Below are 27,116 nucleotides of genomic sequence, written 5' to 3' on the forward strand. Positions count from 1 at the left end.
CTTTAAAAAGGATCAAACATCACTCTGACTTCCATACCTTGATTTATATTTCAGGCTAGACTGACTCCACACTAAGTCACTTAATGTTAAAACACGTTTTTCCTATGTTTGGTCTTCCTTTGTAATAATTAATATATATATCCTCAAACCTCAGCACTTTAATGCACATTTGTGTTATTCACATCTCTTTTTTTCATTTTTTCAAACACTTTTTTGGACATACTGTAATATGACTTTTCATGACTCATGTCGACAGGATGAACAATGAAATTTCATGACTTTTTTTTTTATCATACTATAACTTTTTTAAGGACTTTTTTAACCTACTAAACTAAGGCTGTTGAGTGAAGAAGCACAGTGATGGACTGGCTGGAGATGGATGGGGACTTGAAGCTTGTGTAGGCGCTGATCCACGTTGTCCGAGTGCGTGCGGTTTCCCCTGTTTTACGGTCTTTTATATAAAACATGGAGTGACAAAGATAGGCTTTATCAAAAACTGTATCATTAAGAACACCACTTAATGTCACTACCACACTACCAGTCCACCAAGAGGAGTAACCCTGTTGTTTAAAGCTGCCCCTTTTAACCAGATGCGTGTGTTAAGTTGAACTCATGAGTAGTTCAGGAGCATCTCAAGGAGCCCACCGGTTCAGAGGGCAGTGAACCACCCAGAGACTCTGTGAGTCAAGAGTTCCTGAATGACATTCCACACTAACAAACAAATTTGGCCCCTGACATCCCAGATCTTTAAATGTCCTGCTGCAGCTGGAGGAACATTTTGGGACTTGAGGTATTTAGAACTCATAATGTAAGAACTGCTGGTGATGTAATAAGAGTGCATAATGTAATAACAATGTCATGATTGCATTTTGATGTTTCGGGAAGGGAGACGCGTGTTGTGAATCCAACAGGACGAGATGATCCGGTAACATTTATGGACAGGATCACAGCTCAACGATTCCACCACAGTCTAAACACCCCACATGTGTCTTTTGTGGTCTGTAGTGCTGTGGTCAAAGTGCATGGGATCAGAAAAAGTCACATTATTAAAGATTAACTATAGTATGTTCCCAACATCTTGCCTCCATTTGCCTTTTATTATCATTGATATCAATGAACAGAGTATTTGATTGATTGTGCAAAATCTGACAAAATTCACTCAAGGCGTTCCACGAGAATGTGACGGACGAGAGCTCACAGTGACCTTGAACTTTGACCACCAGAATCTAGTAAGTTCAACCTTGAGTCCAGGTGGACAATTTGAAGATATTTCCTTTATTTGTGCGTTCATGGAGCGTAGCCTTCTCATGTGCTGTTGATGTTGTGGTCACATAGATGTGATACCACTTATGATTACTTACGCGCCACCGTGATGTTGCCAGTCTTGTTTTTTCCCCTATTTGCAAGACAAAAGAGAGAACATTAACAGTACAACAAAACACTGAATACAGCACGGTTACAAAAGTTAAGTCAAAGAACGAGGTGATCTATTTTGTCAAGTTGTGTTGATTTGATGTTGGTGCATGTGTGTTTCTCACTGTCGGACTAGAAATGAGCACATACATAGTGGAGTAAGGTGGAGTAGAGAGAGAGAAAGGGAGGTTGGGAGCTCAGGTAAAGCATGGGGGAAAAGTAAGGAAATATACATTACCTATACTACTACTACTACTACTACTAGTGCTGGCGATGAAGCAGGATTACGGCACCGTCAGTGAGAACCAGCACATGTCAGTGGGGTGAACGGGATTATATTTCGCTTTTGCAGTTATTGGTATGAATTTAAACTCTGCAACATTACTAACATTACTACCATGCTTTCAATACTATCGTGATTTGTGTTTCTTGCGACTGCTAGCGGTTCCAGCTTTGGGTCACTGCAGACTTGGTCCCTTCCTAAACCGCTCCCAGACCCTGACTGGAGGGGGCTGGTTTATTGGGGATTGGTCAGATTCAGCCAGAGAAATGCGTCATAGAATCAACACACTCCAGCTGCCATAGACAAAGAGCCTATTTAACTGCCCATCCATCCAGTCCAGTTCTTTCTCACATTTGACAGATGTCACAATAAACATTCAGGTGTGATATTAGCACTTTTATTTGAGAGCAACAATCTGTTTCACATCCACGGTACCTTTACAAAGTTCAACCCCACCTCCCTGTGTGGGAGCAGAACGGTAACAGTGCCTCAAGCGAAATGAGAACTCTGGACTCAAGACTGCACACCAGCATCTGAAACAATCCAACATGTCCAAAACATCTCCATCCAGTGAAGCAGTCCATCATCACACATATAAGTCCGCATGCTGGATCACACAGTCCTGGTTAGTCCTTCTCCTCTATACACAACGTGACAACACAACACTGTAGAAAGTCTTTGTTAATCTTCCTGGATTGTCTGCTAAGAAACAAGTCTGTTTCATGATCACAATATAAATTACAGTTATATTCACATGTATAGAATTACAGTTTGACTTTCAGATTTAAATCAGCATTTTAATACTACAACAGTAGCAAAATGTATTATTACAAGCTCACAGCTTGTTAAAACCGCGGCCCCCCCACACCACTCCAGTGTCAGAACTACAATGTTTGTACTTTGTGATACTGACACTCTGACAACTACATGATCTTCACGGCCTGATGGGTCAGGTGTGAAAGTAAGCTGGGTTTGAACTCCCCTCACTAGCAGTTGTTTTTCATTCCTGACACAAATGCTTTTATCACTTTCTGACGTGAACTGTTGAGTGCAACACCATGAATGTCTTCTAGGTGAGAAAACATGTGGAAGCGTGCCGTTATCCACATATTTACAATTGATTGTGTCTCGCCCCTCCCTAAGACAGCAGGCTTTAAACCCTGCCTTCCAGTGTGGCCGTTCAGAACATGAGAACTTAATATGGTCGGACTTGGTACAGAGTAGTTCATTGTAATCATGGTGAATCCTTGAGCCTGTCTAGTGTTAGTCAGGGCATATGAGCACAGTGGAAAGGAGAGAATTTCTGCTACTCGCTCACAGAGCTGTTAGTTTCCTCTCAAAGCGGCTCAAGAGTGCTCAAGTCAGATTTCAACCCGCTACACTCAATTCTACCGTACGTCTTTCCTTTTTTTTTTTTTTTTTTTTACATTTAAAGTTTTTATGAAGGTTATTAGATGAAGCTTTGAATGTCTGTCATCATATTTAATGACGTAATCACCCTAGAAAAACAAAAACCCTTGAATAAAGTGATTCATAAGATAAAATGACTTTTTAAAAATTAAATCCCCTTTCTCTAATAACTCGTCAATGCAGGCCTCTCTTTGTATGCAGTGAGCAGGAGGGTTTGAAAGCAGTGAAAGTGCTGTGTTTCAAATACTTACTGAAGCAGAACATTTCGTTATATAAAAACATGTTGTGAATTTAGGGAATTTGTTTACTTCCGTTTAGCTCCGCTCACCTGCTCAAGTCATTCCTTCAACCAGAGTGAGTTCCAACCCACTGTTTTACATTTTTATGTTAGGAATAGAACCATTATTTAATTATTTCTTAGTGCATTCCACCCAACAACAGAAAAATAGTCACTTTGTCAAACTGTGCATGTCAAGGCCCTGGTCTGAAAAAATATTGCACCTGTGCTAGTGTGTCCCAACCGTTTTGGCTTGTGACCGCCCACTTATCACAATTCAATCAAACCATGTGGTTTGTTTCTTAAACTTTCAATTTTGATTCCTGAAGAGGTCAAATACTTCAGTATTTAAGTACAAGAGTAAATATTTGAGAAAAATCTGGGGGGAAAAATGTAATTTTATGCAGCAGAAATGTTTTCCGTCTTGTCTCTCTCTTGTCAATCATTTTATGTCCCCTGAAGGGTCCTCACCCCCTGGCTTGGGAACCACTGACCTTAGCTTTAATTCAAATTCTCCTATTTGGCTTCTCCAGTAAGAGGATAAAGTGCTTCTTGTCGGTCAGCTTGAATGACCCACTAAACACGTGATTTTTTTCTCCAAAGGTTACCTTGAGCATTACAGGTATAAAATCTGTTGTGAACACCTGACATGTAAATAAGCATCCTGTTAAAATTGTCTGAACAACATTATACAAAAAAACAAAAAAACACCTCCTTTCCAACTCTTGGACGGACCGTGTCCCTCCAGCTCAGCTCTTCCAGTCCCAGGGGACACACAGGTCCCCGTCCTGCATGACTGAGTAGAAGTGAGAGACACAGATGTGGAGGCCCTGCATGAGGGGGGAGCGCTGCTCCACCAGCCTTTTGCAGCACAGGATCATCTGGGTGGAGCTGACACTGGGCTCCTTGGACAGACTCCTCAGAGACAGACTCTGGAGACACAGCTTCACCACCGCCTCCTCCTCCGCCTGCAGCCTGGATACACACACAAATATATGTATATGTGTCAATAACAAAGCTAATGATGTACCATTAAGAGGAGGCGTATTACAGAACAAAGATGAACAGCAGTAAACAGACAATATCTTTTTATTTCCATTTCATTTATTTAAGTTCAGTCTTTTGCTTTTGTGTTCCGTCACAAAACATTCGTATAATTATAAAGCTCTGTCACAAATTGTTCCATTGTCAAACCCACTGAGTGAAATGAGTGACCTGAACCCGCATATCGGCCGATACCAAGTACTGCTCCCAAACCAGCGTGTTAAAAACAAAACAAGTTAAACAGGTCTATATTTTCTGACTAATATCATTGCAGTGAAAAAACTGTATTTATTCAAGTTTCTCGCCAATAGAATGGTTTGACTCACTGTTTTCTGCGTTGGGTGCGCTGTCGGGCCTCAGGGGCGTGGCTCTGGAGGAAGACCTGTAGCTTTGGAGGGTCAGAGTTGGTGGGGATAATAAAGTGCCCCATCTCATGAAGACTGGGGTTGGAGCGGTCACTGTGAATGAAACAAAACGACCATTAGAGATGCACAGATTACAACTTTCATGGCCGATTCCCATTTCAGATATGACCTGCTGATTCAGATTTTTCACCACCACATTTTTAAAGTTATTTAAATTTAATTTCAGTTTATGTCCAATTGGTAGGAACAAATACCTATACAGAGAGAATTGCACATGACTTAAGTAATGCAGTGCATCACAGCATTTTTAGCTACTGCTAATTTCCAGTTAGCAGTAGCTAAAAATGCTGTAATGCACTAATGCCGGTCCTAATAGTCAGTGTGAACCATCAGAACTTCTAAGTGTTATCCTTTTACTTTGTTATTGTCATATTTAGTGGTTATTTGCATAAAAACACACAATTCCAAAAGATTAGGAAATAAATGATAGTATCTATATTTAAATATTTGTTTAAATCAAAAGTGTTGTGAAGTTAAACAGGTCATAATACCTTCTCTAACATATATTTGTGTTGCTGAGAAAACATTCAAGTTTCTCAACAAAAACACAAATTTGACTTTTTAACATTTGCTTAGATCGCGTTATTCACATTCGAAGAATTAAATGTATAATAATGCCAGTGAATGTAACCTCTGTTAACGTTATAAGCAGAACTGTGCTAGGGAAAATATAAAATGTGTGTGTGTGTGTGCGTGTATTTGTGTGTGTTGCTGTGACATTACTGTCTGTGCAGCTGTGTGTCAAGTCAAACTATCCCAAAAAAGAATATGAAATATGAGACTCATAAGCTATTCACTTGTCATTGTCGATCAGCTGAAAACCATCCAGTTCTGATTGGCTGCCGATTTATCAATGCATCTCTAATGACAATGTCCTACTTAATAAAAATAAACAGCAGTGTGTCGTGTGTTTGAGGCGTTCAGGTGGTTACGGGACAGCGTACTTCTCCAACAACATGGTGAGCCCCTGCAGGCTCCTGGGGTGCAGGCGGAGGTGTCGGGACATCAGGCTCTTGTGGAAGGTGCTGAGGGTGCTGTAGTGCTCGGTGATGGACTGGACCGGTCTCAGCCTCTCCATGTGGACCACCTGAGTCCCACCCAGGAGAAAGCTGATCCTCTCCTTCAGCCAGTCCGTCTGCTGCTGCAGGCTGCGATAGCTGGGCAGCTGCTCAAACAGCTGGAGACACACAGGCAGAGGACGGGTCAGAAAACAAAGAGGAACACCTGGAACACGAGGAACACGAGGTGGCAGAAACACACAGCTGCATTACTTTGGTCCACTGATGATGGACGTCCATGGTTCCCAGCATGATGTGTCCAGAGGCGTTCATCCCTGACTGGTCAGCAAACACAACAGTGTGTCCTGGAAGGGAAAGTGGAAGAGCAGATTAAAGGTGAGTTCACCAATTCTACACACCCACATTTGTATTCCAAGAAGCATTGACCAATCACTTTGGATCAGGCTTTGGGTGAATGCAGGAAAACAGTTGATGTGAAGAGCTGAAAAAGGGAGAAAGCATTGGCTGAAATGCAAACAGGGAGCTGCACTCTATCGTCTGACAATGATTTATCTTTTTATTGGTATAAAATTAGCTTGTACACTGCCTACTGTGAAACAATCTGGTCCTTAACGTCGTCTCTCAACTCTAGTCTTGCATCTCTTGTTGCTAATTGAACTGTAAACAATGAGCAATGCACGTAAAACAAATTCCAGGCACAAATATCTGCTGGCTACACCAAATCCCTAGAATTATAGCATCTAGCATCAGACCGATAGCAGATGGGTTCTGAGATTGGCAGGAATGAAGCACAACATGGAAGTGAAAGTAGTGCTCTGTTGTTTTAAATATGAAAGTGCAATAAATGATCATGTCCCTAAAATCAACAAATAATTGGGATCTCAAAATGAATCGTGGTTGTCGTTTTGACTATAATCATGCAGCCCTGCGTGTCCTCAGTGAGACTCTCTACCTTGCAGGTTGATCAGGGCCTCTGGGTTCTGCTGGGACAGTCGGCTCAGACTCTGAAGCTGACAGCACCTATGGGACACTCCCCAGCTACGCTGCCACCTGCACCGCAGAAACCAACGTCATCATCATGGTAATATGTACACAGCTTCTTACTACATTATGCACAGTCCCAAGTCCCCATAAGAACCTTTACTAGGCTGTTATTTAAATGATGCTCTGCAGTGACTCACAGTGCAGAGGAAGAAGCTTCAGGGTCGACTCCTAACAGCCTTTTCCCAAATCCAAACTACGCTGACATAAGAAGTTAGTATGGCTGTACCGAATGTCATTTTCTTCCATATTCGGATATGATATTAAGCTTTTCAAAAATCCTCAGAATGAATGAATTAAATGATAAATCTTTTTCAATGGGATCAACTTACTTTAATTAGTATAACTTGTCAGGGCGTGCCTCACCTTGTGTGCAGCAAGCCGGAGAGCAAAGAGTTTTTTGGTCGCAGTGAAAATTTTGTTTTTAAAAAGGCTTAACGCCAACAAATATGCAGAATGCTTCGTTAAATAAGAACATGTTGTGAATTTTGGATAGGACTACATCTATCTAACATTATATACATTTTGAAATTTACAATGCTTTGGAGTTATTGGAAATGTTTTCATCACACAAGTCAATAAGAATACTTAGCAGCCCCCATTATTTCAAAAGAAATTGTGTAACACTAATAACATGGGTGTAGCCCAGCATTCGAATATTGATTAAGAATTACATTGTCAACGTTTATGACTGAAGCCTCAAACTGTTCGGTACAGCCCTAGTAGTTATTCTCTCCATTGAGAACCAAAGGGCCACGACCTTTGACCTGGTCGTTTGTTGATTATTTCGCCAACAACAGAGCTCATCAGATTGTTCAGACAGATGAGTAGACATGTTCAAGTGGTGCAGTGTTGTCAGCAGCTCCCACAGCCGTTAGTGGTAGGGTAAACTGTGGAGTTGAGTGTACCTGATATCAGACAGATCAAATTTGTGACACAGTTCCTTCTTCAGTCTGTTCAGCTCTTCTCTCCGAGGAAGACTAGCACTGTGCTTCTTCGTCGCCTTGGGCTCGTTGTTTCTCAGCCACAAGCTGACAAAGAAAAGAAAATATGAAACTAATCTGAGAATTCTATAAAACTATTAGAATTAATATTTTTAATGGTGACAAACCCACGTGGAATAATCTCCACTACTGCAGTTCCCCTCGGCTCTTTAAAGCCTGTCTTAGCTCATTGATTCGGTTTTACGGCCCAAAGCTTTACTATTGTTGCTAAGGAGCTCCCATCAAGTTTGCTTCCAGTAGCAGCTGGCAGCTGTTTTCAGTAAAATAGCTCTACAAACCCACTGTCCACTACCTGCTCAGTATCAAACAGCTGACAGACCCATTAAAGATTCAATCATGCTTCTAATTGGGGGTTTTCAGACGTAGACACATTCCACACATGTGCACTAGAAAAATGATGCCAACTTCCTGACAGCGGGAAGAGGAGCACCTTTGTTTTTTTTTGTTATTGGCGGAACAACTTGAAAACTCAACAAAATAAAATGTGTTTGATCGACTAACAATATTAGGAAAAGGAATAATACAGTTGATATGCACAGTGCATCAGACAAGCATCCAGTTTACTTTTCTAGTGCATGAGTGCTTGTAGTGTGTACAATCCAAGCGGTCACTAACTTTGGGCGGCACACCTCATACCATGAATTAGTTCTACATTAAGGGGAACTTTCTAATTCACTATCTTTCCTAAAGTGAGATGAAAAGATGGATATCAGTATCATGGCTGTTGACCACAGAACGGTTAGCCTAGCTTAGCATAAAGACTGGAAGCAGGGGAAAAAAGTAAGCTGGGCTCTGTGCAAAGTTCAAAAACACACGCTGTAACAACAACTCTAAAGTGCAGTGATTAACATATGGTGTCGCTTTTGTTTAAACTACAGAGACAGAAATAATGATTAATAATAATTTAATAAAGTGATTAATCGGATTAAATCACAATAATAAAAAAATTACTTTCTTTAAAGAATATAACTCGTCTGTGCGTTCCTCGCTTTGTGTGCACAAGCTGGAGAGCAAACTGTTTATATCGGCAGAGGAGATGTTTGAAAGGCTAAACGCTAAAACAAATATGGAGTCATAAAGAATCCTTTGCATCCACCACTCTAACAATAGTGTAATACTAGTGTGATACTAAGATTATTAGTATTCCTTTATCTGCTTATCCTGTTCAGAATAGCGGGGACCCTGAACAGGTTGCCAGACTATTGCTGAAACAAAGAGACGGACAACCAGCAGACAGACATGTAAGAAACAGCTCTACGTTATGTACTGTATGCATGTGAGTTGAGCTGCAGAGCTGAGGTTCAGTGTTACTAACAGGAGTGCAGGCTCCACTCTCCTGGCCTGCTGCAGCTCCTCCTCAGGGTCTCTGAATCCAGTGAAGGTGTAGTAGCTCTTGTCCCACTTGATGGGTCTGTAGAAAGGCAGCCCCGCCTCAGGTGGACCTTTAGAAGTCTCTGCTCTTGCTTTCAGTCCCTTCATGTGCTCCACTGGCAGGCTGCAGGACCTCAACACGTTCGTCACCGTGCTCAAGATGTCGTTTGTGTGCAGGGTGAAACTCACTGACCTGAACCCTGTGAAACCAGACGAGAGCTTGTTATATTCGAAGAAAAATAACTCACAAATATTATGAGCAGAGTTTAGGTAAACTGTACCCGAGGCGAGGAGGTCCTGCTGCACATCGCTGCTGTCCTTTGTGTCCCGGACATAAAAAGTGAGCTTCATTGGCTGAGCTGAGCGTGAGCCGGGCTTCTGCAGGTTGTCAAGGTAGCCATTCAGCCTCTTTAATGAATTCTCATTTACTTCCTGTGAACAGGATAACATTGAACATTACAGTCCACAAATGTCTTGTTGATAATTAGTCCTGTGTTCTGACAGACTGCAGTCCTTCAGCAAAACGCAACAACTGTCTGTGGCCCTGTTTATACATGTCATTATCATGCTGCTTGGGTGATCCGATAAGATGGAGACAGCTTTGTGAACATCAGTTCACACCTGGCATTAGAATGTGGGTGACCACTTGAGACTGGATCTCATTTCCCCGCTCTATATGCAGATAAACACACAGTAAACACATGGCAATGCAACAGAATTTGCAACGCAAAGGACATCACTACAGAATATCTGTAGTGATATCCTCCATATTCGAGAATTTGTATACAGTTGTATCAACAGGGTTACAGCAGTGCACAGAGGTAATGCTCCCTCATGCAGAGTGCTTGTTTGCCTGTCTAATCACAGGAGGCGGTGCAGTGAGACCCCGTGGTCCTTCAATGTGGCCCAGGGCATATTTGTGTGCAAGCTGGCCACACCAGACCACTTCAGAATCTGATCAGAGTGATCGGATCTCATTGCATCTTGGGTACATTCACACCTCTACATAAAGCTGCCCACTTGTAATCAGATCACCAAAGACAGATGTCATGCAAGGTCTGAACAGGGCCTGTGTTTGTGCTGTCCTGTTGCTACAAACACAAAGGCATGCTGCCCTACTGACAATCTGAACACCTTGACATGCCTTACTTTAGTCTACCGATGATATATTTGTTCTATTTACAACGTTCTATTTATTTGGATTCCAAACAATTCATGATACATAACAGACCTACCCGTTCCCTGGGATATTGACCGAAGAAGTCAGGATGGACTGCAAAATAAAACGGTCTGAGTGCGTTGACAGCATCTGCCCCTGACAGAGTTCTCTGATGGACTAAATGCGTGGCCACATGTTTCCTCTTCAGCCTGCAGAGGAAACAAATATGGAAATTAACTATCAGTCATTGGTGGGGATATTGTCACATTTAGTGTCTAAGTAGCTCTCTAGCTAATGATTATGTTGATATTCGATCAATCTAGCGCTTGCTTTTCAACCAGTTGTTTACTCTATAAAACCTGCAAATTAATGAAATCAAATGGAGCTAAAACAAAGTACAACAACATCCAATAAAAATGAAAACACATCTTTTGTTATATTTTGGCAGAGAAAGAGAGAGACTATCCTAAGCCCGATGAATTAATTTCATTCTCCAAAACTAATCTAAAGGCAAATTGTTCATCAAAATCATCCACACAAATGACCTACTTTAGTTTAAATAAAGGTGACAAATTTGTGTCCCTGATTTTTGTTGCAACTTAAGTGTATCCTCACTTTAATGATGCTTTTTTTGTTTCAATACACGTTGTAGTTACTATTTTACTACTGTGTAAACAGAAACTTTAATTTCAAGATTTATATTGTGTACAGTAAAGGTCATAATGTATATAGTATTCTAGTTTTTGCAGGTTAACTCGTCTTCAATGTTCATCTAACAACATGAAAGTGAAATAATGTCACCGAGTCATCTGGTTGACTATTTGGTCAAAAAAAGAACAGTAGAGAAACATTTAGCATGTCTGCCCAACACTAAATATAGATGGATTGGCATGAAATTAGCTACAGACACTGATGAATCCTTTAGTCTTGGCCTTTCGTCTATCATCATCAGATGAGCTTACATCTTAAAATGACAAAGCTACAGTACAACACATACCATGAACAAAGTCCAATCATACAACTTCTCACAGCAGTGTTACCTGATGCTGTATCTCAGGAGGGAGTGGACAGACATTGCTGATGCAAGTCTAGCAGCAGTCGACAGATGAGCATCAGATCATGGCCTCTGCAGCCGGTCCATCAGCAGTCCTGATATCAAAGCACATGATTTAACACAGCACGGCTTTCAGGAGTATCCATTTATTCAAAGGAACTTCTGACTTCCAGGAGAACATTTCTAACTTTGCTCCCCAAAGAGGATATCAATATTAACGTTTATCTGTATGAGAAATAAACCTTCAAAACGACATTTTCAAGTAATTAGCAGTTTGGGCTACTATATATTTAGCTGCTGTGTTTGATGACTTGGCCATAGGAGTTGTATGTATCCCAATGTATGACGAAACAAAATAAATGTCTAATAAAGGCTAAATTACCCCAGTAAGTTTACTTTTTCAAATTAAAATAGAAAGCAACATCCCTGCAAAAGTTGGTGTCACGGTGTTTTGGGTAAGTTGAGGTTAGAGCTGTATCGTTGTTTGTTTACGTTCTGTGACTTCTACTCAATGACAGCTACAAAACATGGCTCCTGTTAGCTTCTCTAGTTAGCATAACAAGCATTAACAGTGTGGGGGGGGGATTGTCTGTCAACTGTTACAGTCCACCTAGAGCGAGGTAGAAATAGGTTACATGTAAGGGTGGCTATTAAATTAGCCACTGACAACAAACAGCAGGGTAACTCTTTGCCCTCACCGTAGGACCGCTAGCTTTACTTGACTGAGTCTGTTGCCATTTTTCCTTCTTCTTCTACTACTTCTTCTGACGAAGCGGCCGCGCCATTCCGCCCCCTGCTGGACCCAGAGGAGCGTTACGGGTCAGCGGCGAGTGATAAGATAAGATAAGATAAGATAAGATAAGATAAGATAAGATAAGATAAGATAAGATAAGATAAGATAAGATAAGATAAAATAATCCTTTATTAGTCCCGCAGCGTGGAAATTTGCAGGTTTACAGCAGCATAGGGTAAAGATTTCATCCAGATTAAAAACATTGGAGGGTATGATTATTATTTATTTCTTTAAAGATGACCAGTTAAATGACCTGTTAAGACAGAATTTCATACGCACATATTGTACTATATTCATAACTGTAATCTTATTTCTTTCTTTTATTTAAGTCTTTCAAAGTTGAACCCGTGAAGTAATGCCACTTCTAGACCAGGCTTCAGATGTAAGAAGAAAGGCTGAGTTTTTTTTTTCTTAAATTACTTTACAAGGTCTACAACATTTAAAACATGTGACAACAATGTAGAAACAACAAGCAAGTACTCAATTTATTTATTACTTCGCTGCTGTTTTTGCCTTTTAGAGCCTGATACTATTGAGTATCTCTATCATTTATTTTCAGTCCCATAACAGCTTTGGCTGGACCTGCAAAACTGGTTCTTAATAAATGATCTTAATAATATTCCATCATTTTATTTTTCCATGCTTCTGCCTTTTGTGTTGGTTGTATGGGTCTTAGTATGTAAATTATTTAATCTACAAGGATTCATTTTATACATCTGTTTTAATTTTACATGGTACTTATTGATTAACCCATTGAATCTAATCTTGAAGCACAGAAATCCTGAAAGTTCATTATCTAACTGTAGGGTGATGACAGTCTTAGTGGACTGGCTTACATATTCAAGTAAAAGACAGAGTACAGGCCCTCCATCATGTTTAATATTTAGGTGTGTTTGTTGATAGCAACCCAATCTTGAAAAAGCTCATTACAAACATATCAAGAACAATAGAAAATAAATCAGCGATCATGAGCATAGATGCAACGCAGCTTTAAATGCAAGTCTGCAGATCCCATTGCAGAGAGTGGATTATCTGTGTAAGAAAGTTGTCGGATGCAGCTCCCTCAATTCTGACATCTGAAAGGGGTCTGTGCTTGTATGTGTGTGTGTATGTGTAGGCTACCAAAGAGTCTTTTGTGGCCAAATACGTTCTGGCAAAGGGAGTCATGTGACCTCAGTCCAACTGAGTGTATATCAATTGCTGAAGATTGATGGCAAAAAAAGCCCCTGAAACCAGGAAGTGAAGAGGGCTGCAGGGCATTGCCAGGTGAGATACCACACTCTGCCTTTAATTTGAGTTCATATGAACTCTTTCACTACTTTGTGTCTCTTAAAGGGGCCCGGCTATATTCAGAAAGATTGATAGGACTGTCTGTCAAAGTGTTGATGGGACACCTTCAAGGCCGGCTATTATTCTATGTATTATAAATCATGAAAGCACTGTCTGCTGTATCCCTCCAACATCGCTGCTCCAGTCACATTGTGAATGTGTCACACCCTATAGCTCCCATTGGGGTCAGAATACGTGTCTCAGCCTTCATTTAATAGCCTTGAAGCAAACAAGACAGCCTGACTGGACCTTCGGAGGGTTACAGAGTGCTGACCAGATTTTACCGCGCATGTGTTAGACCCGAATTATTTGACCCAGAGAAAACTTGTTGGGGCCATGTGCTGGGTACTGCACTCACACACACAGGAGGCGGCTATCAGATGACACTCAAAAAAACATTAGTGCAAGGGACACAAAAGTGAGATTAATGCTTTAATGGACATGTTTTCAAAAGTACACATTTCACTTTTACAGGATAATAAGAATTGTCTAAACTTCTCAACAGGAAGCCTCTGTGACAGACCCAACTGGACTGAGAGGACACTTAACCAAACAGTCACAGAAAAGAGCTCAATACAATACTTCAACTTACTACTTCTTACTTGGCAACAGTTTGGCAGTTTAGAAAGAAAAAGCTCACAGGAACACGCCTAATATATATTTAACACTGAGCTAATGCTGGTTTATCCAAAGGCAGTATTAACATACATCTAAGAGGCAAATCATTTAAACTTCTGGTGCTAGATGTCCCAAGAAGGGTATTGTGAGGGGAAAAAAGTAATTCCTTTGATATGTTCAACACTACTGTATGTTCACCTGAGTGGCAGTTATAACGTATAAATACAAACCCTGTGAGGTTATAAAAATACTAACACAGAGTGAATGCCCTCATCTTCTCAATAGTCACAATGCATTGTTCATTGCTGTTGTGCTTTTGCAGGACATAACGTACATCAGAACGACGCAGACTGGCTTGTAGTGGTTGGTATCTGTTATTCGTCTCAAGTAGTGGACAGCTGCTGCCTGTTGATATTTGAGAAACTCTACAGAAAACCACTGTACTGTCACAATAAGAAAACACTGGTTCCACTTCAAACATTTGGTCACAAACCTGGCGATAAACATTATTTGTAAAGGTTTGGGTTAAAGGTATATCAGTACTGACAATAACCCTGATAATAAAGGATTAACTGTAAATATAATGTTAATAGTACACTAATGATAATATTGATATACTCAAACCATTTTATATATATCTATATATAGATATATATATAGTTATGGTTACAGGCGCTCTCTCCACCTCCCCACACCCATAGTTTTGAGTGGAATAAATTTGCCAAAAGACAAAACGCAAGGTAAACAAAGATGAAATTTAAAGATGAATTTGACTCAAAGCATTATTGTCATTTTTTTATATTTTTTATATAGATATCTCGATAATGGCGTGAGCTCTTTTGGCCACGATAATCAAGTAGTAAAAATCTGATATTGTGACAGCTGTAGTTCGGGGCAGCAGTGAAAACTCAAAATATGTAGAACAGGTAGTTGTCACCATAGTGCATCAGAAACGGAATTAATAAAACAAAACTCTATCCAAAACTGACCTGTGGAAAAGCCTTGGATATATGAAGAAACACAATTTTAATTTGACGGATATTTGGCCAAACAGACTCAAATAGCGAGAGTGGTAGCAGCATGACGCTCCAACAACAAAGACTTTTTGAATTTTATAAAGCAGGAAAAGCACATGTGGAACTGCTAGCATGGATGGTTGGGTTCCATTAAGTGTCCTAGGAAACCTGTCCGATACGAATCTGACCCACTAGATAGTTTGTTTGCACGGAACCATGTGAGCAGCCGTCATTAGAAACTTTTTGGAAAAGGGCAGGCACTTTATGCCAACATCAGCAGGTGAAAAAGATATCAGATAAAAGAAACACAAAACAACACACAGTTGATCCCATAAATATCTTATAAACAGCCCCATTGACCTGCAGAATTAAAATCAGAATAGGGTCTGGAAACATTGATATTATATCGATAACAGGATGAGACTAGACATCGTCTTAGATTTCAGACATCATATTATTGAATAGGTGTTGTCTGTTCTTGGGCTGATTATTTGCCTTTTCCCACTCAGTCATTATTTTTTACAATACTAAAGATTATCAAAAATCTCATGTGGAAATACTTTGTAAAAGCACCAAAGGTCAACCCTATAATACCATCACAATATAAATATAGGTATTTGAGTTAGATTCGATTTTTCTGGTGTCAGTCAGTTGCAATCACACTTTCTTCTGCATGGAATTATCGACACTGCAGTCTACCCAAACTGCAAAAAAAGTGTCCTTGTTTGTTTGGAAAACTCTTGAATGTTGAGAGAATGCTTTGTTGTTATAATAACAGGTACTGCTTCAAGATTGTAGTTGATGACTGAGAAGGAAAACCAGAGTCTGGTCAGTGGTGACCTTAGTGTAAACAGAAGTAATTTAGCTTGGCTCTTATTTGAGGGAATATTCTGATTAAGGGGAAGAGGTGAGATCTAGCAGACAGGCAGAGGGCTGATTCTCCTTTCATTTTAAGACTGAGATCACTTTTCCTCCATTGTTTACAAAAATTTAAAAGGGTTGGAAATGTGGAAAATCCTTTGTTTTCATTTAATTATTTATTATCAGTTTAACTTGAATTGATTAAGGACTTTGTCTTTTTTTTTGACAGCATTAGTACCTAATGCAAAACCTTGGTGTGAACATGTTGTGTGAATCCTTTCAGCGGACCCCCCCCTCCGGCCTGGTGAGAACCCCCACCTGCTGATCACATGTGTTCTGGGTGGCTCTGCAGGCAGGAGATCATCTCTTGGACTGGCCTCCCCTCGAAGCAAATCTGATAGACCGCTGTGAACAGAGGGAACCTGGGGAGAGAGGAGAGGGAGCATCAGGAAGCATGCCAAAGCCTTGCCCAATTTTAAATGCATCTAGTTGAGGACCTTTACACAGACACCATGTTTCAGGCTGGTCTCATCCAGCATTTGTAGCTATACCTACGAAAAATAATGCGATGTAGTTCGTAGATATCCAACAAAATTGTTGCGTATGTTATCCATGTAATCATGAAAGTGGAAGTGTAAAGACAGTAAGAGCCCATATTGGGCGGGTGGGCAACAGAGGCATTTGGGTCCAACAAACAGCAAACTTTCAGCCAGGAGACCGATGTTCGATCCCCGTGTGAAACAGATAGTCAACGTTGATTTATTTGTAACGTAACTTGTGTACTTGAGTAATGGCACTTCCGTAGTTATTTTAACCTAAACAGCGATCTTTTCCAAAACCTTACTACAGTAAGTGTTTTTGTTGGCCAAACATAACTAAGTAAGTTCCTGTGAAGACGAAAGTTTATCTTGAAAAGACTGTATAAATGTAACGAGCGTAAATTGAGACATGTTGCCGGAAAGTTGTAGGAAAACGCAAAAAAAAACGAGAAGTAACTTTTCATATAAATACAAACCATTGTATGAGGATAAGTTGGATGTTTACATACATCTGAACATCTTCCTCAACAACGTGTCAAACTATTCCTTTATCTCTAAACATTGTTGGAGTAATGGTCTACATGGAGCCCCCTTAAATGCAAAAACAAAACTTTCGACAGACAGGTTGATAAAGATTCGTACTTGTCCACCAGGCCCTTCTGTTTGAGGATGTGGTAAACCTCGGCTGAGGTAGCAGGACCCTGCAGCTTCTGACCGTTCAACATCTCCTTCTCCAGCTCCTCAATGCTCTAAGAGTGGGATAACATAAAGTCATGGAAATGGAAAAACACATGCCATTCATGAGAAAACATTAATTTAACCTGGAAAATGACTAATGCAAAGAGTTTCACAGTCACTCTGGAGAAACCGAGACGCCGCACCTTCCCAGTTTTAGAGAAGGCCTCTGCCACCCGCCGGTTGCGGCCACCGTAGCACGTGGTGATGAGGTCGGCCACGCCGCAGCTCTCTAGGAATGTCGCCGTGGAGACGCTGCCGTTCTTGGAGAAGAGTTTGGCGAAGGCTATCATCTCCATCAGCCCCAGGCGGATCACGGCCGCCTTGGTGTTGTCGCCGCACCGCAGCCCGTCGCAGAAGCCCGCGCCAACCGCAACGATGTTCTATTCCGGACACGAAGACAGAGAGCACATACATTTACATACAGGCCGTTACACGCACCTGAATGCATCGTCAACGACGCAGTTGAGACAGTGATTGTGTCATCACACTCAAGGTGACCAGTAGTTCGCCATTATTATATTCTGCAATTTCGTTAAAGCTAGAATACTAAAAAGGGACAGAAAACTAAAAACTGGTCTGTGAATACTGTCAGATGCAGATACTCTTTTTATTTATTTTTATTTAAGTATTTTTATCAAAGAACTTAAATTTAACAAAACTAGACAACCAAAACTAGCAAAAATGTCCAGGCAATGCCCAAGTCTTATAACTGTAGAGAAACCCCTGCTGTTTAATCTGGCGTTGTGTTGGCTAAAATGTTGGTGACATTCTTATGTTAACAAACACACATGTGAACCCAACGGGCAATATCGAGGTCAGCAAAATGATCAATTTCATGTCCATTTTATTGACTAAGTCAATATAGTAATTATTGTGACAGGCCTAACAAATGGTAGAAAAAGAACCAAGGATAACTGCTGGAGAGATAGCTGATAGCTGAACTCCAGGGTGAAGGTAGGTCAGTGTCTGATCGCACCATTCGTCAATTTTTGATAGAAAGTTGGCTCCATGGAAGAAGACCCAGGAGGACATTCCCCTATGTCAAAAAGCCATAGGGGAATTGACTAAAAACGCATGTTGATAAGCCACAAGTCTTCTGGGGAGAATGTACTTGGGGCAGATCTCAAAAACTGGAGATTTTTTGGCAAGTCATATCAGATAGACAGTATGTTCACAGAAATGAAGCTTTTAAATGAAACAATACCATACCTAAAGAACATCATACCTACAGTGAAAAACGAAGGAGGCTGGTGATGTTTTGGGGCTGCTTTGAATTAAATCAAAATACTATCTTTCTGGAAAGAAACATACTGCCCAGTGTCTGAAAGCGCCATCTCCGTCGCAGGTCATGTGTCCTCCAATAGGATAATGAGCTAAAGCACCCAAGAATGGATAAGAACAACACATTGGACTATTCTGAAGAGGCCCTCTATGAGTGCTGATCTAAATTGTCTCTAACATCTATGGACATAGCTGGAACTTGCGGTCTGGATTAGGCACCCATCAGACCTGAGACAGGTGGAGCAGCTTGCTCAGGAGGAGTTGGCCAAACAACCTGTCAACAGGTGCAGAAGTCTCACTGAGAGCTACAGATAGCAGAATATATAATGTTATTGGCGGCGTCATTTTCATTACATTTTATGTTGACTAAAAAAAATCTAAAGCAAAGTCAGATTTGTAGTGAATATGGAATAAACAATGGTGGATGTCAATAACGCTGTCGGTTTCAAGGTATTTCAGGGAAAAACTGTTCAATTTTCGTTTATTGTGGAGGGGTTGGATCAAATTTGTTCATAAATGCAGCTGTGAGTAAGGGGAGCATGATTTATAATATGTTGTGGAATGTCAAGTTTGGCGTTTGCCTCTATAAAAGTGCCCCTTATGCTTATCATGTTTGTTGTTTTATGTACCATTCTTGCAAACTTCCCATTAGTTCCATTGACGTTTGGCGGAAAAGAAAAAAATCTGAGCAAATCCAGCAGGGTTCTAACACTGTCGGTGCTCTGACTACTAATAACCCTGTAACACAATAATCAATAACTACAGCAATAGCGGTTTCCTCAGATTCATCTGTGGTCGGTATGTAAGTGTGGTTGTGTACCTTCAGAGCTCCACACAGCTCCACTGTATCAGCATCATCGACCACTGTGATTCTGAAGTTTGGAGTCTGCAGCAACTCTTTGAACAGCAGGCCATTCTCCAGAATCTTACTCCCTGAAAGAGCACGCACGCGCATGCACACGCACACACACACACACACAAAATTAAATATATTATGGATTTTTTTAAGGCAGCCATTAAGCACCGTGTGAACAGTACAAATTGTCGGCTTCTTGACGAACAAAGAAATAGTCCGGAACTCTGCTTCAAACAGAATCATTAAAAAATAGAAAACAGACACAAAGTATGCCTCACCCTGCTATTTATTTTTAATCCTACTTCCTAAAATAGATACTCAGCTTTTTGCAGCCCAGGTTGAAAACTGACATCCAGACACACAGTCAACTTCAACACATCTACAAATAGAACATGACCACATTTGAACTCTTTAATAACCTGTGGTGTAAGAAGTATTGAGACCGTTTACTTAAGAAAAAGAACAATTATATTAGTATTGAAATATTATCAAAATATCTAAAGTGCAAGTACACATTATGCACACATCATATTCAAGGATTATTATTATTATCTTTGCCAGGAGACTACGTGTTCGGCCGTGTGCGTGACTGTGTTCCTCTCTGTGTCTTTCCAAGGCTCACCTCCCAAACCACTGGACCCATCATCTTTACATTATTGGTGCTCACTTATGACTGTATACTATAGGGCATCTCGTAATTACATTGATTCAAACATTCTGAAACTGTATTTTAAGGACTGTTATATTCCATCATTGACTGCTGAACCCCACTACTTTTAACCGGCCGGTAGGGGTCTGTAAGTGATCACAAATCTATGATGGTTTTGGAAAAACGGCTTCAGTTTGGAGTCTTGTTTCCGCTACAGATTGCGAATTGTTCATCTCATGATTTGCGCGCCTCTGTAAGACAGTTGCATTCATGAAGGCTTTGTATGTGTAACTACCACTTAGCAACTGACAAACTGAACCGAGTGTCTTCTCATGTGGGTAGGAGGTGAGCTGGTTGGCTGTTAGCAGCCGGTGGGCAGAAGAGTCCTGCGGTGTGTTTGACTAACGGAGCAAACGGCTAATAGGGATAAAAAAGGTAACAGAGCTAACAGCTAGCAGGGGTTATAAAGCTAACAGAGATAACAGCTAATGGGGCTAATACAGCTTACAGAGCTAACAGTCAAAGAGGCTTGTATAGCTAACAAACAGCTTACAGAACTAAAACACACATCAGGACTGAGAATTTCTGTTCAGAGGAAGCACTAAAAACTCAACATGAAGTGTTACACAGTGAGCTATCAGCCTGAAATATTACACCCAGCCTGAAATATTCAGTATTGGTTAGGCTCTAAGTCATATTATGGGATATTTTATTCTATAACCACACATTTCTATAATTTCAGAGTAACTGCAGAGCCACATGTGTCCCTCTTACCAATAGTGGTTTCACAGAACTTCTCGGCAGCCACTTCGTTGGCGATGTTTGCTCCCATGAGGACGCTGACGTCAATCCCCATCTTCTCTCGGATGATGTCAGAGATGAGCTTCAGGCCCCCAGGACCCGCATCTATACCCTAATGAACACAGAGACAGACGGATGTGAGGAGACTGAGACGGCAGGAAGAGGTTGAGACATGGTGGATGAGTGGAGGGGAAATGGAGGGTACGACATGCACGTCTTAGTGTGGTGTTAGCGCTATGCATATTATAGTGTTCTAAACTTAAGACGCCATAACACTTTATAACCACAGGGGTTTAACATCAGCAGAACATGATGAGGAAGAGAAAAGTAGACAGAGCCTCTCATCCCTCACATTTTCATTTCATCTTCACCTGACTCCCTCTTCTGCTCCTGATTTGGACTGAAATGTGTCTCTGAAGCACAGATGCAGTGACGCAGGTTCTGACTCACACAGAGACACCAAACACATCTCTCACTCACACACACACACACACACACACACACACACACACACACACACACACACACACACACACACACACACACACACACACACACACACACACACACACACACACACACACACACACACACACACACACACACACACACAGGAAGTGTTAATAAGTTGATTTTAACAACTTTAAGGCCTTGGTGCTTTGAGGAAATTAAACTGATTTTTAAACGCTGTAACCACTAAAACATTACATTTTTAACTATTAAAAATGTTATAAAGCCTCGTGTTTACAAAGTAACCCATACATTGAAAAGTTATAGTCCAACATGTAGACAGATGTGTTTGGTGCTTGTTTCCTTGAGTCAGATTCATTATATATATTCCTGTTTGTCCATTAGAGAATTAGCTTGGACTGGGACAGGGGGCGGACCAGCCCATTATGGCATGGATTCAAATGTGTAAGATTTGTCTAAACATTCATTGTGTGGGGGCGACCTCTAGCTCAACCAGTAGGCTGAGTCAGCGACCTGGGTTAATTATTGGGTTGGGACTGCTGACCTTTGCTGCATGTCATCCCCTCTCTCTCTCCCCCTTGTTATTTCATTCTCCAGCTGCTCTAATAATGGCAATAAAAGCCCATAAAGAGTAATCTTTGAAAAAAATAAAATAATAATTGTGTGAACTCTACTCAAGCATTGTAAAGCAAAACGTAGGTTTTAAAGTGGCCCTATTATGCTTTTCCACTTTTTCCCCTCTCCTTTAGTGTGTTATATTTTTGTACATGTAAAAGGTCCGTAGAGTGTAAAACCTGAAGTCCACTCCTAAAAGGAGTTACCCTCCCCCTCAGAAGCTCCTGAGCTGCCTGAAACGGCTCAATTGAATTCTCTCCTTCACTTCTGTGACTTTATGAGGTCTAAATATTACGGAAGTCACGTAAAACTCCTTCCGCTTGTTTGGCCTGCCCTCAAACAACAAAAAAGAGAGACGGAGCTGGAGCTCCGGAGGAAGACTTCTTTATTTTTGCGGCCGTCATGTCAAGAAGACGCTGTGCTCTGCTCTGCGAGGGGGAAATGTCTATTGTTTGGACTTCTGAAGCCAAATGAAATGAAGAAAAAGTGGCTACATTTGATTTTTAATACTTTGCCAGATCAGTACAATGAAAACTTGATGTTGTGTTCGCTGCATTTCGCCGGACAGCTTCAACAGTGTTTTGAACCGCTCTGGAAGACGGGGCTGAATTGTGTTTGTCTCTTTCAGAGAGAGGTTGAGAAGAGGTGCTACAGGACAGCCAGGATGAGAAAAACAAGGCGGTTTATGAGCATTAACGCATGTAAACATGTTGTAACTGTAACTTGAGATAAAAATATGCACCCAGAAAATAGCATAATAGGACCTGTTTAAGACTAATAATGCTGTTAATGCCAAATTTCTACCCTACCTATTAATGTTATCTAACTTAAAAATAGTCACATCAGACAGTGTTATGGCTTCAGAATGATGAAGACAGTTGGAAAACAATAAGACACTAAATAGGAGGTATGGTCAACAGGATGATTTTTTTTCTTGGCAACTATCAGACTTTTAGGCATTTCATTATCAAATGGCTTGAAAAATAATCCATAGAACTGCTTTAAAAGTTGATCCAAAAGTTCTACATTTGGAGGCATTGTGTTATTAAATGTGGCTGAATGGGCGCTGTCCGGTGCTGAAGTCCTCCATCCTTGCATGTGAAGGACTTTTTTGCCCCGTGGTCACTTGTATTAAGCTTATAGCTACTTCGTTGAATATTCTTTGGCCAAATATAGTTAAAAACTACATTTATATTTAAAGTGCTGTGTCCGATATCTGCTTTTTTTGGTAAAAAAAAAAGAGGAGAACTTCCTTTTACAGTGACTTTCATGAAGACATGAAAATCGACTGTTTTCTGAGCTAAGGGAATTTTGTTTCTGAGCAAAGTTTTTGTGCTACTTTTTTTGTAAGTTTATATTTGTTGAGATGACGCTTTTATTCTGAAGGATTAGTTATATTTAAAACTGACAGCTAGGCAACAGCTGTGGCCTAGTTTGCTCCTGACTTTCTCCTCTGAGGGAAATTGAGGGTAAATACAGCCTTGTGTCTCTCTCAGTCCCACTGCACCTAAAGCCCAACCGGATATAAACCCAGTCTCTCCATAATGGCCCCGTCCACAATAATAATCCTCCAACATGTACACACACTGTACACACAAACAAGCTGGAGAGAGACTGTGTGTGTGTGTGAGCTTTCATCTCTGTTATCTGCGCTGCAGTGGAAATGTAGCTGACCGTCCAAACAGGCCAAAGAGTGAGAGGAATTATATGTTCTATAAATAGAAGATTTCACCAGATTTAGAGCCACCCTTTCGCTTTCTGACACAAACATAAAACGGATCCTGATGAAAACTGTTTCACACAGGTGTTTGTGGTCAAATCTATGGCATTATTTTGCCAACTACATGGACTTTTAAGTTAAGTTTTTATAATGCTTAATTATACCAATGTGGGCCGGTATCTCAATTTAATTAATTCAATAGAAAATATATCCCCCTCAAGCCGAGACACCGTGCAAACAGAAATACACAAAAACAGTTAATTAAAATAAAAAAAAACTATTTAAATACATGTCAAATGAGTTAAAAAAGATTTTTGTCTTAATAAAACACACTCAAAAAGTGAGGTTTAAATCTGGTATTATATTAACAAAGAATAATTTTCACTGCAGAACTTAACCTGTACCCCAGTTCTCTGGGCTTTTAACAACCTTGTGACCACTGTATTTCAGATCTGCATCACAGAGACATCGCTAACTCAACACGGACCATCAGATGGGTTCTACTGCTAGCTTTTTTTAACATGTGATCCACACATCCTATCTGTAATTACACTTTAGATATGTATGATAGCATTTCTCCTGGTCAAAATTGTATTTGTCACTAGTCTGAATGGTAATAAAATAATTCCACAATAACATTCTTACTACTAGAAATTTAATTTCATAATAATTACATTTGCTGGTCAAAACTCAATTCAAGATGTCTTTAAATCCTAAAACGTGGAAAAACTTCCATGTCAGATATCTACAATCCAATTTTGTGTAATACCATTCCTCCAACTTGGATGTGAATAACCTCAAATTAAAGCTGAGAGTCTGCACTTTGATCCTATATTTCATTAAGTAACTGTAACTTGAATATGTGTTGACACTAGCTGGGTCTGGCATGGTCTGTATGTCAGTGTCTCTGGGAAAGTATTTTTTACATTTTTTACCCCCCCCCCATACTGATTCATACTACTTCACAAATAAAACATTAAAAAAAAAACCTTAAAAGAAACAATTAAGTCAGAAATAGACTTTTACTGTCAGGTCATCAAAGGGACTAGTAGCCTATTTTTATGTTAACAGTGCTATTTTAAAGAAGTGTTTTGCCATGCCTGGCCCAGTGGCGCTATCCATGGTGCTGAATAGGGAGATTTCATTCTGGCATGTTAAACTAGCATTAAGCCTTTTGTTTTGATGTGTGTGTGTGAGTAAAAGAGACGGCGATAGAGTGGTTTTATCAAAATTCACAATTCTTCCTGAAATGTTCCTTTAAAAGCTGCCTAACAAGCTTTACAGTCAATATAGGCCCACTGTGATGTATATTTTTAAAGACAGCAATAGCATCTTTGCTGTTTGTGGCAATGTGAAGCAGAGTAGCTGTGTGAGTCAGAGGACGTGTCTCGTCACCTTTATGAGTGTGATTCCCCGAGCTCTGGCAGAGACACAGCCCACCATCTCGTCGCAGAGATTCCTGATGAACTGGTGGGGGACCACGAACACCAGCAGGTCAGCTCCCTCTGCGGCGTCACGCAGCTTCGGGACGGCCACCTGTGAGGGAAAATAAAAGGGATCAAAACAAAGCATGGGGCGGGCGTCAAATAGTCTCAGTAAGCACTGATTTTGGATATATAACTATATTAAATGTGGTTATGATAGTTTCTTAAAGCCACCAACATGTTGTCGCCTACAGCTTCAAAGCTCTGCAGAACACAGCGGGACTGAAAGTTCATCACAGCTAGAAGAAGATTGTAATCCTCCTCCCTCGCTCTCTCTCACCACATTCTCAGGCAGTTTGTAACCGGGCAGGTACTTGACGTTCTCGTGCTCCGTGTTGATGATGTCAGAGAGCTTCCTGCCGTTGACGTTCTCCTCGAACACCCACATCTTCACCGTGGTGGCAAAACGCAACGACGTGGCATTTGCTCCGATAATCCGGGCGATGGCTGAGCCCCTGCAACCAAGGCAGAGGGTTAAGAGGTCAGCTTGCTTTCACTTGCTAAATACGTTCAGTCCCCCAACTCCGTACGCTGAGAGCTCATTGCACCACAGGGGGCCGCTGTGAGATCTTATAGAGACCATGTCCTCTGACCTCTCACCTGAAGTTGTAGGTATAAAGTGCTGCAGGAATGAGTCCTAAAACCCAGAAATTAATCAGTATTTTTCTGATTCCCTAGCTTGAATTCAATGTTTTTTTTTGGAATGTGTTTTTGGTTAGATGCCTGAAATAAGGTCTGTGGTTAACACAAGCGCAGGAGGTGTTAAGTTTTGCTCTATGACATAAAATAAGTCGCTAACTTCCGGGTTGACCTACAATAAACGCCTCATCCCTGCAGCGCTCTATAGTAACTAACATAACACCCAGTCCTGTCAGTGTCCAGTCATGCTTTTAACTACACCATCAACAATCTATGCATTTACAGACGTAATGTCCCAACCAGGTGTGTAAATATAGACAGTGTAGGCAGTGTGGTTGCATTGGGGCCGCAAGGGGTCGATGGGGGTCCTAATGAGAGAACGGGCCCTACAACTACGTTTTGGGTAAAGAGTGGGCTCTTAGTTATTCAAATTGTCCCCACAGAAAAAAACTCATGCTACAATAAAAACAATAACCTCACTGCCATTGCTGTATACATCCTCTAATAGGCAAGCCCGTCTCTGTCATGGTTTCAGTCAGTAACGATCAATAAAATGAACTAGTTAGTATTTGTCTTTGGTATTTTTGTCATAAGCATATAAGCAATGATTGCTGGGTAATGTGTTTTGATGTTGTCCAATGTGAAGTCTCAATTTGATCACGTGAAGAGAGGATACGCTATACGGTAACTAGTTTAGGCGCCAAATCTGTCGAGACTAAGCACTAAGCACATCAGAAAGTAACTAGTCCCAACCCCAACAGGTCCCAGCAGCGCATCATGTCCCGCATCCTCATCATGTCCCGCATCCTCATCCTCATCCTCCCAGCCCGCCTGACAGCTTACCAGTTTCCGGAGCCGACTATGCAGACTTTGAGCGGAGAGGCCATCGCTGAAGGTGTCCTGAGTTCAGCAGAGCTCTCCAGTGACTCTTCTCCGCCGGTTAGAGCATGGACGTGGGGCTACAGAAGAGGCAGCTAGACGCTTCGATCCTCGAGCCGACGTCTTCTTCTGATGACCTCATAGTATGTGCCGCTCACGCAAGCCTGTCGGAAGTTGTAGTTTCCATGTATGTTGACGTAAACGGCAGCCTCCAGATTACATAACACAGGGTGACTTAATGCTGAATAATGGATAGCATCATTTGTAATGAACAATGGTTATGATTTTAAATACTTATACAGCAGAGATGGTTTTTTTCATGGTAAA

At 40.9% G+C, this 27,116-nt stretch overlaps 2 protein-coding genes across 2 annotated transcripts; both read right to left on the reverse strand.

The window, feature by feature from the left end:
• Positions 1 to 2,092: 2,092 nt before the first annotated feature.
• tcaim (T cell activation inhibitor, mitochondrial) lies at positions 2,093 to 12,250 on the reverse strand. Its single transcript, XM_054621792.1, has 11 exons — positions 12,199 to 12,250; positions 11,487 to 11,595; positions 10,523 to 10,655; positions 9,569 to 9,719; positions 9,232 to 9,487; positions 7,821 to 7,943; positions 6,824 to 6,921; positions 6,124 to 6,215; positions 5,797 to 6,029; positions 4,754 to 4,885; positions 2,093 to 4,358 (listed from the first exon to the last, which is right to left on the reverse strand). Exons 2-11 carry the CDS (start codon positions 11,519 to 11,521, stop codon positions 4,133 to 4,135), a joined length of 1,479 nt encoding a protein of 492 aa, XP_054477767.1. The 5' UTR covers positions 11,522 to 11,595; positions 12,199 to 12,250; the 3' UTR covers positions 2,093 to 4,132.
• Positions 12,251 to 14,918: 2,668 nt separating this feature from the next.
• On the reverse strand, positions 14,919 to 26,887 carry gpd1l (glycerol-3-phosphate dehydrogenase 1 like). Its single transcript, XM_054621754.1, has 8 exons — positions 26,754 to 26,887; positions 25,552 to 25,726; positions 25,183 to 25,323; positions 20,955 to 21,093; positions 19,496 to 19,608; positions 17,538 to 17,774; positions 17,299 to 17,405; positions 14,919 to 16,539 (listed from the first exon to the last, which is right to left on the reverse strand). Exons 1-8 carry the CDS (start codon positions 26,795 to 26,797, stop codon positions 16,443 to 16,445), a joined length of 1,053 nt encoding a protein of 350 aa, XP_054477729.1. The 5' UTR covers positions 26,798 to 26,887; the 3' UTR covers positions 14,919 to 16,442.
• Positions 26,888 to 27,116: the final 229 nt, after the last annotated feature.

Source organism: Anoplopoma fimbria, chromosome 20 (genome assembly GCF_027596085.1).
Source record: "Anoplopoma fimbria isolate UVic2021 breed Golden Eagle Sablefish chromosome 20, Afim_UVic_2022, whole genome shotgun sequence".
NCBI classification, from domain to species: domain Eukaryota; kingdom Metazoa; phylum Chordata; class Actinopteri; order Perciformes; family Anoplopomatidae; genus Anoplopoma; species Anoplopoma fimbria.